The sequence below is a fragment of the Hypanus sabinus genome, chromosome 27 (genome assembly GCF_030144855.1).
Source record: "Hypanus sabinus isolate sHypSab1 chromosome 27, sHypSab1.hap1, whole genome shotgun sequence".
In the NCBI taxonomy this organism is placed as follows: Eukaryota; Metazoa; Chordata; class Chondrichthyes; order Myliobatiformes; family Dasyatidae; genus Hypanus; species Hypanus sabinus.
In genome coordinates, this window is record NC_082732.1 from 8845515 (window position 1) to 8861540 (window position 16026).

At 49.3% G+C, this 16026-nt stretch overlaps 1 protein-coding gene across 13 annotated transcripts in view; it reads right to left on the reverse strand.

The window, feature by feature from the left end:
* The window catches only part of disp3 (dispatched RND transporter family member 3), a 626857-nt gene that overhangs the window by 60145 nt on the left and 550686 nt on the right, over window positions 1–16026 (reverse strand). For all 13 annotated transcript variants that reach the window (XM_059951724.1, XM_059951723.1, XM_059951719.1 and 10 more), the window contains 3 exons: window positions 13997–14127; window positions 7042–7223; window positions 6793–6919 (listed from right to left, as the gene is read on the reverse strand). In XM_059951724.1, coding sequence (XP_059807707.1) covers window positions 6793–6919; window positions 7042–7223; window positions 13997–14127 — 440 coding nt within the window. The remainder of the gene's footprint in view (window positions 1–6792; window positions 6920–7041; window positions 7224–13996; window positions 14128–16026) is intronic.

A 16026-nucleotide genomic window follows, 5' to 3' on the forward strand; every position in this document is an offset into this window, starting at 1 on the left:
TGACCCAGCCCGCATCGGAGTACCAGCAATTCACCTTCCGTCACCAGAGTGATCCAGCCCACATCGGAGTACCAACAATTCACCTTCCGTCACCAGAGTGATCCAGCCCGTATCGGATACCAGCAATTCACCTTCCGTCACCAGAGTGATCCAGCCCGTAACGGATACCAGCAATTCACCTTCCGTCACCAGAGTGATCCAGCCCGTATTGGATACCAGCAATTCACCTTCCGTCACCAGAGTGATCCAGCCCGTATTGGATACCAGCAATTCACCTTCCGTCACCACAGTGACCCAGCCCGCATCGGAGTACCAGCAATTCACCTTCCCTCACCAGAGTGACCCAGCCCGCATCGGAGTACCAGCAATTCACCTTCCGTCACCACAGTGACCCAGCCCGCATCGGAGTACCAGCAATTCACCTTCCGTCACCAGAGTGATCCAGCCCGTATCGGATACCAGCAATTCACCTTCCGTCACCAGAGTGACCCAGCCCGCATCGGAGTACCAGCAATTCACCTTCCGTCACCAGAGTGACCCAGCCCGCATCGGAGTACCAGCAATTCACCTTCCGTCACCAGAGTGACCCAGCCCGCATCGGAGTACCAGCAATTCACCTTCCGTCACCAGAGTGACCCAGCCCGCATCGGAGTACCAGCAATTCACCTTCCGTCACCAGAGTGACCCAGCCCGTATCGGATACCAGCAATTCACCTTCCGTCACCAGAGTGACCCAGCCCGTATTGGATACCAGCAATTCACCTTCCGTCACCAGAGTGACCCAGCCCGCATCGGAGTACCAACAATTCACCTTCCGTCACCAGAGTGACCCAGCCCGCATCGGAGTACCAGCAATTCACCTTCCGTCACCAGAGTGATCCAGCCCGTATCGGATACCAGCAATTCACCTTCCGTCACCAGAGTGATCCAGCCCGCATCGGAGTACCAGCAATTCACCTTCCGTCACCAGAGTGACCCAGCCCGCATCGGAGTACCAGCAATTCACCTTCCGTCACCAGAGTGATCCAGCCCGTATCGGATACCAGCAATTCACCTTCCGTCACCAGAGTGACCCAGCCCGTATTGGATACCAGCAATTCACCTTCCGTCACCAGAGTGACCCAGCCCGTATCGGAGTACCAGCAATTCACCTTCCGTCACCAGAGTGACCCAGCCCGCATCGGAGTACCAGCAATTCACCTTCCATCACCAGTAACCCAGCACACATCGGAGTACCAGCAATTCACCTTCCGTCACCAGAGTGATCCAGCCCGCATCGGAGTACCAGCAATTCACCTTCCGTCACCAGAGTGACCCAGCCCGCATCGGAGTACCAGCAATTCACCTTCCGTCACCAGAGTGACCCAGCCCGCATCGGAGTACCAGCAATTCACCTTCCGTCACCAGAGTGACCCAGCCCGCATCGGAGTACCAGCAATTCACCTTCCGTCACCAGAGTGATCCAGCCCGTATCGGATACCAGCAATTCACCTTCCGTCACCAGAGTGATCCAGCCCGCATCGGAGTACCAGCAATTCACCTTCCGTCACCAGAGTGACCCAGCCCGCATCGGAGTACCAGCAATTCACCTTCCGTCACCAGAGTGATCCAGCCCGTATCGGATACCAGCAATTCACCTTCCGTCACCAGAGTGACCCAGCCCGTATTGGATACCAGCAATTCACCTTCCGTCACCAGAGTGACCCAGCCCGCATCGGAGTACCAACAATTCACCTTCCGTCACCAGAGTGACCCAGCCCGCATCGGAGTACCAGCAATTCACCTTCCGTCACCAGAGTGATCCAGCCCGCATCGGAGTACCAGCAATTCACCTTCCGTCACCAGAGTGACCCAGCCCGCATCGGAGTACCAGCAATTCACCTTCCGTCACCAGAGTGACCCAGCCCGCATCGGAGTACCAGCAATTCACCTTCCGTCACCAGAGTGATCCAGCCCGTATCGGATACCAGCAATTCACCTTCCGTCACCAGAGTGATCCAGCCCGTATTGGATACCAGCAATTCACCTTCCGTCACCAGAGTGACCCAGCCCGCATCGGAGTACCAACAATTCACCTTCCGTCACCAGAGTGATCCAGCCCGTATCGGATACCAGCAATTCACCTTCCGTCACCAGAGTGACCCAGCCCGCATCGGAGTACCAACAATTCACCTTCCGTCACCAGAGTGATCCAGCCCGCATCGGAGTACCAGCAATGCACCTTCCGTCACCGGAGTGACCCAGCCCGCATCGGAGTACCAGCAATTCACCTTCCGTCACCAGAGTGATCCAGCCCGCATCGGAGTACCAGCAATTCACCTTCCATGACCAGAGTGACCCAGCCCGTATCGGAGTACCAGCAATTCACCTTCCGTCGCCAGAGTGACCCAGCCCGCATCGGAGTACCAGCAATTCACCTTCCATCAGCAGAGTGATCCAGCCCGTATCGGATACCAGCAATACACATTCCGTCACCAGAGTGATCCAGCCCGTATCGGAGTACCAGCAATACACATTCCGTCACCAGAGTGATCCAGCCCGCATCGGAGTACCAGCAATTCACCTTCCGTCACCAGAGTGATCCAGCCCACATCGGAGTACCAGCAATTCACCTTCCGTCACCAGAGTGATCCAGCCCGCATCGGAGTACCAGCAATTCACCTTCCGTCACCAGAGTGACCCAGCCCGCATCGGAGTACCAACAATTCACCTTCCGTCACCAGAGTGATCCAGCCCGTATCGGATACCAGCAATTCACCTTCCGTCACCAGAGTGACCCAGCCCGCATCGGAGTACCAACAATTCACCTTCCGTCACCAGAGTGATCCAGCCCGCATCGGAGTACCAGCAATTCACCTTCCATCACCGGAGTGACCCAGCCCGCATCGGAGTACCAGCAATTCACCTTCCGTCACCAGAGTGATCCAGCCCGCATTGGAGTACCAGCAATTCACCTTCCATGACCAGAGTGACCCAGCCCGTATCGGAGTACCAGCAATTCACCTTCCGTCGCCAGAGTGACCCAGCCCGCATCGGAGTACCAGCAATTCACCTTCCATCAGCAGAGTGATCCAGCCCGTATCGGATACCAGCAATACACATTCCGTCACCAGAGTGATCCAGCCCGTATCGGAGTACCAGCAATACACATTCCGTCACCAGAGTGATCCAGCCCGCATCGGAGTACCAGCAATTCACCTTCCGTCACCAGAGTGATCCAGCCCACATCGGAGTACCAGCAATTCACCTTCCATCACCAGAGTGGTTCCGGGCAAGGTCAATCTACCAGGGGTGAGTTGAAGGCAGAGTCTTGACTCGACGTTTATGCCCCTTGACTGTGTCTACCCCCGAAGAAGAGCCCTGGCTCGGTGCCTGAGCTGAAGGCAGAGTCCTGGCTCAATGTCATGCCCAGTGTCCATGTCTACCCTTTGAAGAAGTCCTGGCTCGGTGCCTGAGCTGAAGGCGGAGTCCTGACTCGATGTTCCTGCCTGTTGTCTGTGTCTACCCCTAGAAGAGTCCCGGCTTGATGCCTGATCTGAATGAGGAGTCCTGGGTTAAGATTCCTTGTCCTGTGTTTAGGGTCCATGTTTCTGGCTGCAGTGATCCATGGTATCCAAGTGTCTGGCGGCGGGGAATCAAGGTCCCCAGGTCCAAGTCCAAGGGCCGTGGCTGTCCATGATCCCCCCGTCCAAGACCAAGGTCCACAGCTGTCCATGTTCCCCCCGTCCAAGTCCAAGGTCCCCGGCTGTCCATGTTCCCCCCATCCAAGTCCAAGGTCCGCGGCTGTCCATGTTCCCCCCATCCAAGTCCAAGGTCCGCGGCTGTCCATGCTCCTCCCAAGTCCAAGGTCCCCGGCTGTCCATGTTCCCCCCATCCAAGTCCAAGGTCCGCGGCTGTCCATGTTCCCCCCATCCAAGTCCAAGGTCCGCGGCTGTCCATGCTCCTCCCAAGTCCAAGGTCCGCGGCTGTCCATGCTCCTCCCAAGTCCAAGGTCCGCGGCTGTCCATGCTCCCCCCGTCCAAGTCCAAGGTCCGCGGCTGTCCATGTTCCCCCCATCCAAGTCCAAGGTCCGCGGCTGTCCATGCTCCTCCCAAGTCCAAGGTCCGCGGCTGTCCATGCTCCCCCCAAGTCCAAGGTCCGCGGCTGTCCATGCTCCTCCCAAGTCCAAGGTCCGCGGCTGTCCATGCTCCTCCCAAGTCCAAGGTCCGCGGCTGTCCATGCTCCCCCCCGTCCAAGTCCAAGGTCCGCGGCTGTCCATGATCCCCCCGTCCAAGACCAAGGTCCACAGCTGTCCATGTTCCCCCCGTCCAAGTCCAAGGTCCCCGGCTGTCCATGTTCCCCCCGTCCAAGTCCAAGGTCCGCGGCTGTCCATGTTCCCCCCGTCCAAGACCAAGGTCCGCGGCTGTCCATGATCCCCCCGTCCAAGACCAAGGTCCACAGCTGTCCATGTTCCCCCTGTCCAAGTCCAAGGTCCACGGCTGTCCATGTTCCCCCCTGTCCAAGTCCAAGGTCCGCGGCTGTCCATGCTCCTCCCAAGTCCAAGGTCCGCGGCTGTCCATGTTCCCCCTGTCCAAGTCCAAGGTCCACGGCTGTCCATGTTCCCCCCTGTCCAAGTCCAAGGTCCACGGCTGTCCATGCTCCTCCCAAGTCCAAGGTCCGCGGCTGTCCATGTTCCCCCCGTCCAAGTCCAAGGTCCACGGCTGTCCATGCTCCTCCCAAGTGCAAGGTCCGCGGCTGTCCATGCTCCTCCCAAGTCCAAGGTCCGCGGCTGTCCATGTTCCCCCCGTCCAAGTCCAAGGTCCGCGGCTGTCCATGTTCCCCCCGTCCAAGTCCAAGGTCCACAGCTGTCCATGCTCCTCCCAAGTCCAAGGTCCGCGGCTGTCCATGTTCCCCCCGTCCAAGTCCAAGGTCCACAGCTGTCCATGCTCCTCCCAAGTCCAAGGTCCGCGGCTGTCCATGTTCCCCCCGTCCAAGTCCAAGGTCCACAGCTGTCCATGCTCTCCCCGTCCAAGTCCAAGGTCCACAGCTGTCCATGTTCCCCCCGTCCAAGTCCAAGGTCCACAGCTGTCCATGTTCCCCCGTCCAAGTCCAAGGTCCACAGCTGTCCATGTTCCCCCCGTCCAAGTCCAAGGTCCACGGCTGTCCATGTTCCCCCCGTCCAAGTCCAAGGTCCACGGCTGTCCATGCTCCTCCCAAGTCCAAGGTCCGCGGCTGTCCATGTTCCCCCCGTCCAAGTCCAAGGTCCGCGGCTGTCCATGTTCCCCCCGTCCAAGGTCCGCGGCTGTCCATGCTCTCCCCGTCCAAGTCCAAGGTCCGCGGCTGTCCATGCTCCCCCTGTCCAAGTCCAAGGTCCGCGGCTGTCCATGTTCCCCCCGTCCAAGTCCAAGGTCCGCGGCTGTCCATGTTCCCCCTGTCCAAGTCCAAGGTCCGCGGCTGTCCATGTTCCCCCCGTCCAAGGTCCGCGGCTGTCCATGCTCTCCCCGTCCAAGTCCAAGGTCCGCGGCTGTCCATGCTCCCCCTGTCCAAGTCCAAGGTCCTCGGCTGTCCATGTTCCCCCCGTCCAAGTCCAAGGTCCGCGGCTGTCCATGTTCCCCCCCGTCCAAGTCCAAGGTCCGCGGCTGTCCATGCTCCTCCCAAGTCCAAGGTCCGCGGCTGTCCATGTTCCCCCCGTCCAAGGTCCACAGCTGTCCATGTTCCCCCCGTCCAAGACCAAGGTCCGCGGCTGTCCATGTTCCCCCCGTCCAAGGTCCACAGCTGTCCGTGTTCCCCCCTGTCCAAGTCCAAGGTCCACGGCTGTCCTTGTTCCCCCCGTCCAAGTCCAAGGTACACGGCTGTCCATGTTCCTCCCAAGTCCAAGGTCCGCGGCTGTCCATGTTCCCCCTGTCCAAGTCCAAGGTCCACGGCTGTCCATGCTCCTCCCAAGTCCAAGGTCCGCGGCTGTCCATGTTCCCCCCCGTCCAAGTCCAAGGTCCACGGCTGTCCATGCTCCTCCCAAGTCCAAGGTCCGCGGCTGTCCATGTTCCCCCCATCCAAGTCCAAGGTCCGCGGCTGTCCATGTTCCCCCCGTCCAAGTCCAAGGTCCACAGCTGTCCATGCTCCTCCCAAGTCCAAGGTCCGCGGCTGTCCATGTTCCCCCCGTCCAAGTCCAAGGTCCGCGGCTGTCCATGTTCCCCCCGTCCAAGTCCAAGGTCCACGGCTGTCCATGTTCCCCCTGTCCAAGTCCCTAGTCCAAGGTTCATGTTCCTCTTTGTCTTTGATCTCCCGATCTCTGTGTAGTGAGTAATAGACACTATTTTATTGTACCTAAGAAACACGTGTTTGTGTCCTGCATGTAGGTCCTCTCCCAGCACCCTTGTCCCCACCCCGTGACACTAACAAGCTGCTGGAGGTACTCAGTGAGTCAGTCAGTACCTGTGGCTGGAAATATGGTCCAGATAACGGGTCCTAACCCAAACCATTGACAACCTCCCTCTGCAGATGCTGCCTGACTCACTGAGTTCCTCCAGCATATTGTTGATGTCCCAGATTCCAGCATCTGCAGTCTCTTGTGTCAATCAAATTAGCAAGCAGAAAGAAGATACACCAGTTCATTGAGACTGTCCCAAACATAACTGTCATGACATCATGATCAGATCCTTTCTCTACTCTTGGAGCTCCCCACTCTCCATGCCCACAGGGCAATTAATCTCCTACACAGTCCTGCTAAGTTAAAAACTGCTCACATGCTGCATCAATAAGCTACTCCAAATGAGCTATGCACAGAGAAAGGATGTGAATAGATTCTTCTCTTACCAGAAGGTAGACATTGAGCTCCACCTGGCTTCACCAGCTCTGGGTTACTGCCAATGGCCTTACAAATCTTACACAGATTCCCAATTTCTTGGAACAGGTCGAAGGTCTCATCATAGATGACACTGCCCTTTCAGGAGAGAAAGAGAAAGAAATGGGTGAAGAAGGAACCTGTCTCCTATCAAAAATAAGCCAAAGAGAAAAAGAAATGAACGCACGCTGAATAAGTGTGATGGAAAAGCAGTTATGTACCATATCTCCTATCACATGGTTATCTTGTTTCCTTGTGCGATTCACTCCCAGAATCCCAAACACAACAAAAACCATGGCTCCCGTGTCCACTAGGGGGCGCACAGCTGGTTTCCCGCAGCCATCATTCAGGCAGGGATTGAAGTCGAAGGTTGGGGCTTCTTCAACTTTGGACACAGAGAAAGCTAAGTAAGAGCACATTGTTAAATGTGAGCATGGGGCATTAATGAAACAAATATTCTGAAGACGTTAATCATCATTTTAAGTAGAAGAATGTAAGTACACAGGAAAATAAGAACAGAAAAAAAAGCCATCGGGATCCTAAAACCTGCCTCACCACTCAATACAATCATGTTGGTCTCAGATTGTCAGGGTCCAGTTTAACTGTACCACTTCCCTATTTCCCTGAATTCCCCGATCATTCACATCCTCATCTATCTCCACCACCCTTGGAGACAAAGAATTCTGGAGGTTCAACACCTTCCGACAGAAGGTATTCCCTCTTCCTATTTTTTGTAAAAAAGATATTTTTTTCATTTTATTTTTCTGCACTCGGCTGACCCTTCGGCAACTGACTTGTCTTCAATCTGTCATAGCAAACCCACAGCAATATTCTGACCTCCAGACCTTCGTCCACAGACTTGATTCAGTAGTGTTTTACACGTCACTCTTAATTCCCTTGTCTGTGTCTCACTCTTCTCTTCCTCAATATTTAATCTACTCCTCAGTAGCCAAGTCGTGTTAGGATTACGGAAGCCTAAAGAATTGTCTTTCATCGCCTTGAGGGAAATTCCCGCTTGTTCAGTGTACATTACTTAGGTTGACAAGGCAACCAAGAATACTAGTGGAAGTGAGTAATGGCAGGGGGCATCTGCAGCCTTTGTTCCATTGATTCATTTTAGGGAATTAGGGCCATTGCTAATGAGGCCAGAATTTATTGCCTATCACAGATTTCCACTGAGATTGCAAGTAGGCAGTCTTATGACACAGCAGTCTTTCAAATGAAAGTGCACGGACTGTGCTATTGAAGAGGAACTTCCAGGGTATTTGATGCAGTGATAATGTATTGGTGTGACTTTGAAGGGAAACTAGAGGTGATGGTGTTGCTATATGTCTGAAATACTTGTCCATCTAGTCACAGGGTTGGGAGTTGCTTTGATAAATAATGGCAGTGCACTTTGTAAATAGCACACTCTGTATGTCGTTGGTGGATGGGGTGGATGGAGTGAATGTGTAAGCAGGTGGATATGGTACCAAGCATATGGCTGCCTTATCGTAGTGATGGAAAGTTTCTTGAGAGTCGTTAGAGCTGCACTCATTCAGGCAGGTGGAGAATATTCCATTGTATGGCTTATTTGGCCTTGTACTTGGTGACAAGCTTTTGGGGTGTTAAAAGATGAGTCTCTCTCTTTGGATACCCAGTCTCTGGCAATATTTATGTTACTTATCTCCTGTGTTTCAGGTGAATGGTGTCCCATTATATTAGAAATGGAGGAGTTACTGATGGCAATGCAACTGAAAACTCTGAAGAGTGGCCAGGTTCTTTCTTGGGGATGGTTACTGCTTGGCAATTGTGTTGCTGTTTCCCAGCCCTGCCATAATCACATCTACTTGCACCTCAACTTTGGAATTCAACTGCTTTGGTCAATATTAGGGCCAAAGTTGTGATGAGGTCCAGGGCCAAATGGAACCTGGCAAACTCCGGACGAGGCACTACAACTGATAGGTGTTGTGTAAATATCACTTGATGGCACTGCTGACGATACCTTCCATCACTGGGCAGAAATTACTCAGACAGGATTTGCTCTGCACTCTGTGAATAAAGATAATCCCGGTCAATTATGCACATTATTGGCTACTCACTGTACTGGAACATTTGGACTAGAAGCAGAGACAGTGCTGGAGTGCGGGTTTGCGGCACCACAGCTAGGACGTTGCCTGTTCCCATGACCTTCGCTGTACTGCTGCCCTCACTCAATTCTGGCTAACACTTGGAATTAAATAAACTGAATGACACTGGCTTCAGTGAAGCTGAGCATCTCAGGTGGGAACTGGGGCTCTTCTGGCTCAGTATGGCTACAGATGTTTCAGTGCTGTCTTTGGCAATCATATACTGGAGTCTTTAGTGCTGAGAACAGAGGTTCCTCTTGGAGCCTCTTTCACCTATTAGTTGTTTAATTATCTACATAGTTCCTGCGTAGATGTGGTAGGAATGAGAGGTTTGATCTGATCTATTTGTTGTGGTATCACTCAGTCCTGATATTTTCATCTGCTGCATGTTTCCATCCTATGTTGACTCTGCACTTGGCAGGCATCTCATTTTACATTGATGCATAGTGTTGTTCCCACCATCTCCTCTGTACTTGTCACCGAACCAGTACTGATACCCTGCCTTGACAGCAGAAGTAGAGTGAGGGATGCGATGGGCCATTTTGATACAAGCTGTGGTAATGCATGTACCTGCTGGCTGATACCACCTCTGTTTTGAGGTGAGTTCATCCCATTTACCTTGACTGTTGTCCTACACATGGACATTGTTTCCACAAGAGAAGTGAAGTGGTGACTACAAATGCTTTCATAGACAGATGTATCTACCATTGATATAATGATGAAAGGAAGACAGGCAGGTTTGGCCTTCACGTTTCTTTACTTTCTACCTGCTGCAGACCCATTCTGGCTGCATATCTGTCAGCTTGGTCAATAGTGGTGCTAGACATGAGAGCTTCACCACTAGAGTACCTGCTTTCGGAGGGTGGACCAAGAGAGGTATATAAAAATAATCAAATCTTGAGTTTACAAAGCCAAAGAGGATGGATGAACTCTGGTATTGCCTGAAATAAGTGAAGTAACAGTCTTTGAGATTGTGCCATTATGTGGTCAAAAGATGACCTTAGTCTCAAATATAAGAACATGGTAATTGTAGTAAATTGTAACTCAAACATTAGCCAGAGAAACGGATGAAGCTGACAGATGGAAAACTCAACAGAATGGGGATTAGAAAAATATAGCTTTCAATCTTCCCAATATTTAGGTGGAAGGCATTTCTGTTCAACTCGATGTGGGTATCAGTCAAACCGCAGTTCATCTGGTGGTCAGTAAATGGGGTGGAATAGGGAATCACCAGTTTTCATAAGAAATGTGCCAGAATAGATGGAAAGTTAAGGATGGTTATAATCTTGCCTCAGACCTCTTCCTTAGTAAATTCTTCCTGATAACTACAAACTGTTTGTAATTTTAACTCACTGCCTCTTTCCATACTTTGCTTCCTTTCAAAGTTCCAGTTTTAAGCACATTTATTCAATACCCTGTATACTTTGCTTCTGTGCTAGAAGCAAGGTGTGTATTTCCTTCGCTCCTTTGGTTTAATCTGGCTCATTGTATATGTATTTCCAAACATTTCACTGTGAACTCAAGTAATTGCATCTGACCCTGACATGTCAGGGACATTTGTTCATTCTGATGGTTTGAGTTCTGGGCAGGGAGTATCACTGACTAGTAGGTCCCTTTACCACCCAATCTATTACTCCTGTCCCTATATCAATTTTTCAATCACTAATGAAAGCAGCAAATATTGCAAGCTGTAAAAAACTAGCAACTTTATCACATCAGGCACACATATTGGCTAACAAAGGTCATTCAAATGTAACAGAAATGAGAAACCTGTCTCTCTTTGGCCTGCCTGTATCAGGCTTACTGAGTTAGATGGCACAATCCAGCAACTAGTCGCCTCACTACAGGAAGATGAGGAAACCTTAGAAAGTGTGCAGAGGAGATTTACAAGGTTGTTGACTGGATTGGCGAGCATGCCTTATGAAAACAGGTTGAGTGAACTCGGCCTTTTCTCCTTGGAGCGACAGAGGATGAGAGGTGACCTGGTAGAGGTGTATAAGGTGATGAGAGGCATTGATCATGTGGATAGTCAGAGACTTTTTCCCAGGGCTGAAATGGCTGCCACAAGAAGACACAGGTTTAAGGTGCTGGGGAGTAGGTACAGAGATGTCAGGGTTAAGTTTTTTACTCAAGAGAGTGGTGAGTGCGTGGAATGGGCTGCCGGCAACGGTGGTGGAGGCGGATACAATAGGGTCTTTTAAGAGACTTTTGGATAGGTACATGGAGGGCTATGGGTAAGCCTAGTAATTTCTAAGGTGGGGATATGTTCGGCACAACTTTGTGGGCCGAAGAGCCTGTATTGTGCTGTACGTTTTCTATGTTTTAACTACAATTACTGAAATGATCTAAATAGCACATCGTGGGCATCAAACAGGCAATATCTGGTCTGTGATGAAGGAACAGCAGAGGTTGTGAAGTATTTGTACATTTCTACCATCTACCTTTTTTGCATTTTCATTTATTGACGACTGAATTAACTGTTACTTCTCTTCCAGAAATGTCAACCTTGAAATCGTTATGCTCCATACTTGTACAAGAGTTTCGTCCATATTATATATGTCCTCAGTGTCTTCTGCTTTCCTTCTTGTCTTCAGTGAAGAGCTGATGTCCTTTCTCTCTTTTTGATCTCATTGCACAACCTTTACATTTTCTATCGTAGCACAACACTTTACAGCACAGGTGACGTGTGTTCAATTCCGGCGGCTGCCTGTAAGGAGCTTGTATATTCTCCCTGTGACCACTTGGGTTTCCTCCCACAGTCCAAAGACATACTAGCTGGTTGGTTAAATGGTCATTGTACATTGTCCTGTGATTAGGCCACGATTAAATCAGGGGGTTGCTGGGTGGTGTGGCTCGAAGGGCCAGAATGGCCTATTCCACACTGTATCCCAATCAATCAATCAATCAATAAATTCAAACATGAGAAAATCTGCAGATGCTGGAAATTCAAACAACACACACAAAATGCCGGTGGAACACAGCAGGTCAGACAGCACCTATAAAGAGAAGCACTGTCGACGTCATGCGGTCATGGCCCAAGCGTAGAGGGAAAGACACTGAAGTGGATGAACAGTTCACTGGCCTTTTATAAGAACTGTGCAGGACAAAGGAAAAACAATAAATGCTAGATCAACAGGGCTGTTAACGAAAACTCTCAAACTGAAAGGTAAGCCCAACACCGTGGCTAGGAAGCAGTAACTTAACACCAAATGAATACTGCTCCTTTGTTGCATCAATCAAAATGGTAGACTTCTTTCCCAGAACGAGGATAAAAGTAAGAAGGGAGCTTAGATGTCATTGTATTTTTGGCCTAGTCTCAACAAGATTGGAATGAGAGGAAGGGAATTAAATACCACCAAGTTGAAATGCTAATTGGCTAGAATGCGCATTCTCATGAGCGCGATTGCCGAATCTGTTCTGCGGACTGATTGCGAGGGCAAGCAGTGTCCATGGTTGTGACACTAATGAAGAATTCTGAAAACAAGTGGGGAAAGGGCATCGACTGAGGCTCTTAACACAATTCTGCTGACGTATTGAATTACATCGCAATCAGGCCTTGAGGGGAAGTCTCCAGCTGAAGCACTATAGGGAAGAAAACTGCACAGCGTTGGATGCAACGCTGCCCAGTGTCCAATACCTGAGACAGCAGATGGTCAAGTGCTGTCCTGTGGTGGCGGGCCTTATTCTGATTGCCGAAAATTGTTTCCATTGTGATTGGTTAGTTTAGAAGCTGCAGCTGCTTTTCCCATTGGATAGATGCCTGGTGTCCAGTTTCAAATATCCTGAGTATATAAAATAGCACGCGGAAGGGGTTTGCTTTCTTATTCCTTTGTTTAAAACGAGATGATTGGGTAGGAATGCTCTGCACACAGCTATAACCAAGTATGTTTGTTGAATGTATTTATGTTTGCTGTATGTTCAGCTTTATAGTGCCGGTAACTTGGGGAACAAGAATGTTTGAACATTACAGGTACACAAAGGCAGTCGCGTAGACCTTGATTGATGTGTGAAGTCATTCAAGCCCAGAGCTGTAGTGTGGGCTAGACAGTTTTGCAATGGGCAAGAAACCAGGTCAGATTGTCAAACAAATGGGAAAGTGCACAGACTGACATCATTGGCATCACCATATCAACCAGTTATAGTCACGTGCTCCCACAGCACAGTTAGTTGGGAGATCACCAAACAAAGAGGTGGACCTTCATCTCCTCCTGGAAGGGTTTGGTTTACCCCGAACACTAGCGCCAGCTCAGCCGCAAGGAGATGTTACAGTGAGCCGAACCAAAGAAATGCCTTTTGGTCAGCTGGCAACCAATCCTAGGCTGACTTTCACTGATCGGCCATCGTTTCGATATGTTTGTAGTTACGTAGTTTTACTGAATAAAGACTCAATGCAAATTCTGCCTTTGTTCTGTCTCCTGGCTTCAGGTCTCATCAATAGTTACAGGTGAGCAAACAAAACAACTTTAAAATGCAAACACGAGGAAATATGCAGATGCTGGAAATTCAAACAACACACACAAAATGCTGCTGGAACACAGCAGACCAGGCAGCATCTATAAGGGTTTCGGCCCGAAACGTCGACAGTGCTTCTCCTTATAGATGCTGCCTGGCCTGCTGTGTTCCACTAGGATTTTGTGTGTGTTGGTTGAATCAATAAATTCCTTTGCTCACGTCCCTTTTGCCTCTAATTATCTGCATTAAACTAGTAAATAATGACTTTCTCTATGGCATATCCCCAAACTAACTCTGGCCTTACCCCAGAGGGAATATTAATTTTGTCCAATCCATTCCTAACCACCCTCTCTACTATAAAACTGTCTCCATTTCAACAAAAGATACTCTACATGAAGCAGCTTTCCACAGTTGCTGCCTGACCTACTATGTATATCCAGCATTTTCTGATTTTAGATTTCTAGCAGCTGCAATTTTCTGATTCTTAAAGAGATATAAACATTTTTAAGTTCAGCTTCAATGCTCCAAATACCAATATCTTGGACCTTCTTCAACTGAATACTTCATAAGTCTTGTTGAAAAAGTATTGTGCACCTCTCCCAGATAACCAACCTACCTTTCTTGTAGGGGACATAGAAAAATCCTTGATTAGGGCCATTCGGTCCTCCACTAAGAATGCAGCCAGGGGGTGCCAGGCAGATCCGACTGTGGTACGGAGCCTTCCTCAGCTGGGCATAGTACAGCTTCCTACAGCAAACCAAAGTTAAACAGAGACACCAACTTGGAATCTATTCAAATATTTAAATTCAGGAGATAAAATGAGTGCTTTGTACTCTGATTATCTTGTTTTATTCTTCAATAAGATACGAACAGACCTGGCCAGAACAGAGAATATCCACGGTGCAACAAAGGAAATACTCTCTATTCTTTCTCTGCTTTAAAAAAATCTCTTATGAAGGATTTTGAGATCCTGTTGATTAGTGAGGATGTATTGCAGATGTTGAAGTTGGTTGCTTCTGTGGTTATGCTTTCAATGGCTATAAAAATACAATGCTGATTTGGAAATGTCCATCAAGCCATTTGGACTCACCCTGTTAAGGATTTCCATTTCTCTACACATCCCTCCCTTACTTGCTCTCCTACTGAAAACTAATTTCCTTTTCAGTTCTGACCAAGGGTCACTGTGTCTCTTTCCATTGATGCCGCCTAACCTGCTGAGTACTTGAAGCATTTTCTGTTTTATTGGAAGCCTCAAATAGCCCGAGCCTGTTTGCTGAGCCACACAGATTAAGAGTTCTCGATGTTATTTTTTCCCTTGTTGGTAGTTAGTAAATTTCACTCATGAGGTGATGGCAGCTGTTAGTGTTTGACAGCTGGCTACAAGTGATGGCACAGCCTTTTGGGTTGTGGTTGAGAAAAACAGCCACTGTTTCCACTCCAATGTCCTTTGTTTGCAAGGATTATTACCAGGGCATTGAAGAGGAAGATAGGAACGTGCTGAATTGTGATGTTCCACATTGCCTGGGCTCGTGCATTAAAAATGGTTATCTTCCAGATGTAACGCTGTTAAATCAATTCTTGTAGAAAAGTACCAGATAAAATCACAAGTTACCCTGAAAGTGATAGTACGTAGGGATTGGATACTTGAGTAGAGTATAACACTGCACTGCCAGATGAAGAAACCATCTGGAGCTCCATCAGGCAGGAGGCTACGCAGCACCCATGGAAGGACTACTAGACTCAAAAACAGTTACTTTCACTTAGCCGTCAGGCTGTTCACCACCTCCACCCATTACCCACCACACCATCCCCCCACTATCACTACATCCGCACTCCTCTCCACAGTCCCTAGGCACCCCTCATAAACCCGTGCACTGCCACTTTACAGTTACTTGTAAATTGTGTTATATAGGATTGCTTTTATATTTATAATTTTTTTTGCTTATGATTTTTTTATGCAGCATCAGATTTGGAGTACCAAACACTTTATTCTCCTTTCCACTCCTGTACAGAAGAATGACAACAAACAATTTTGAAACTTGAATTTAAAACGCATCTGCAGAACCTTGCTTGTTGTAATCCTTGCTCAAGTCTTTGTGAATGGTTTCTAGTTAAAAATATTCCTACACTCAAACACTATTAAATTCTATGGCCCACTTATTTCAAAGAATTCATAAGCATGGTTGCATCTAGTAGGTGGCACATTCTTAATCTATGTTGGACTTCAGCTTGAAGCTCACACTGAATGCTTTAAGTGGCCATTCAGTAACCACTACTGATCTTCCAACTTTATATACAATACTTCTTCACAGAGAAATACAAAAAAACTACTGGAGGAACTCATCAGGTTGAGCAGCATATGTGAGGAGAAAGGAATTGTCACTGTTTCAGAATGAAACCCTGCATCAGGAGTGTCCTAATGCAGGATCTTGACCTGAAAGGTTGGTAGTTCCCTCCGTAGTTGTTGCAAGGACATGGCTGGGGACAAACCCAAGTGCAGAACACGGGCGCGGAGACAGAGTCGGGAGGTATTAGCACTGTAGCGAGTGTGGAATAGGTATCCAGGAGGGTCTTTACGCTGAGACCAGGTTCACATAGAGAATCCAGGAAACGATGTGGAACTTAGAACCGACAGTCCTAAAGAAC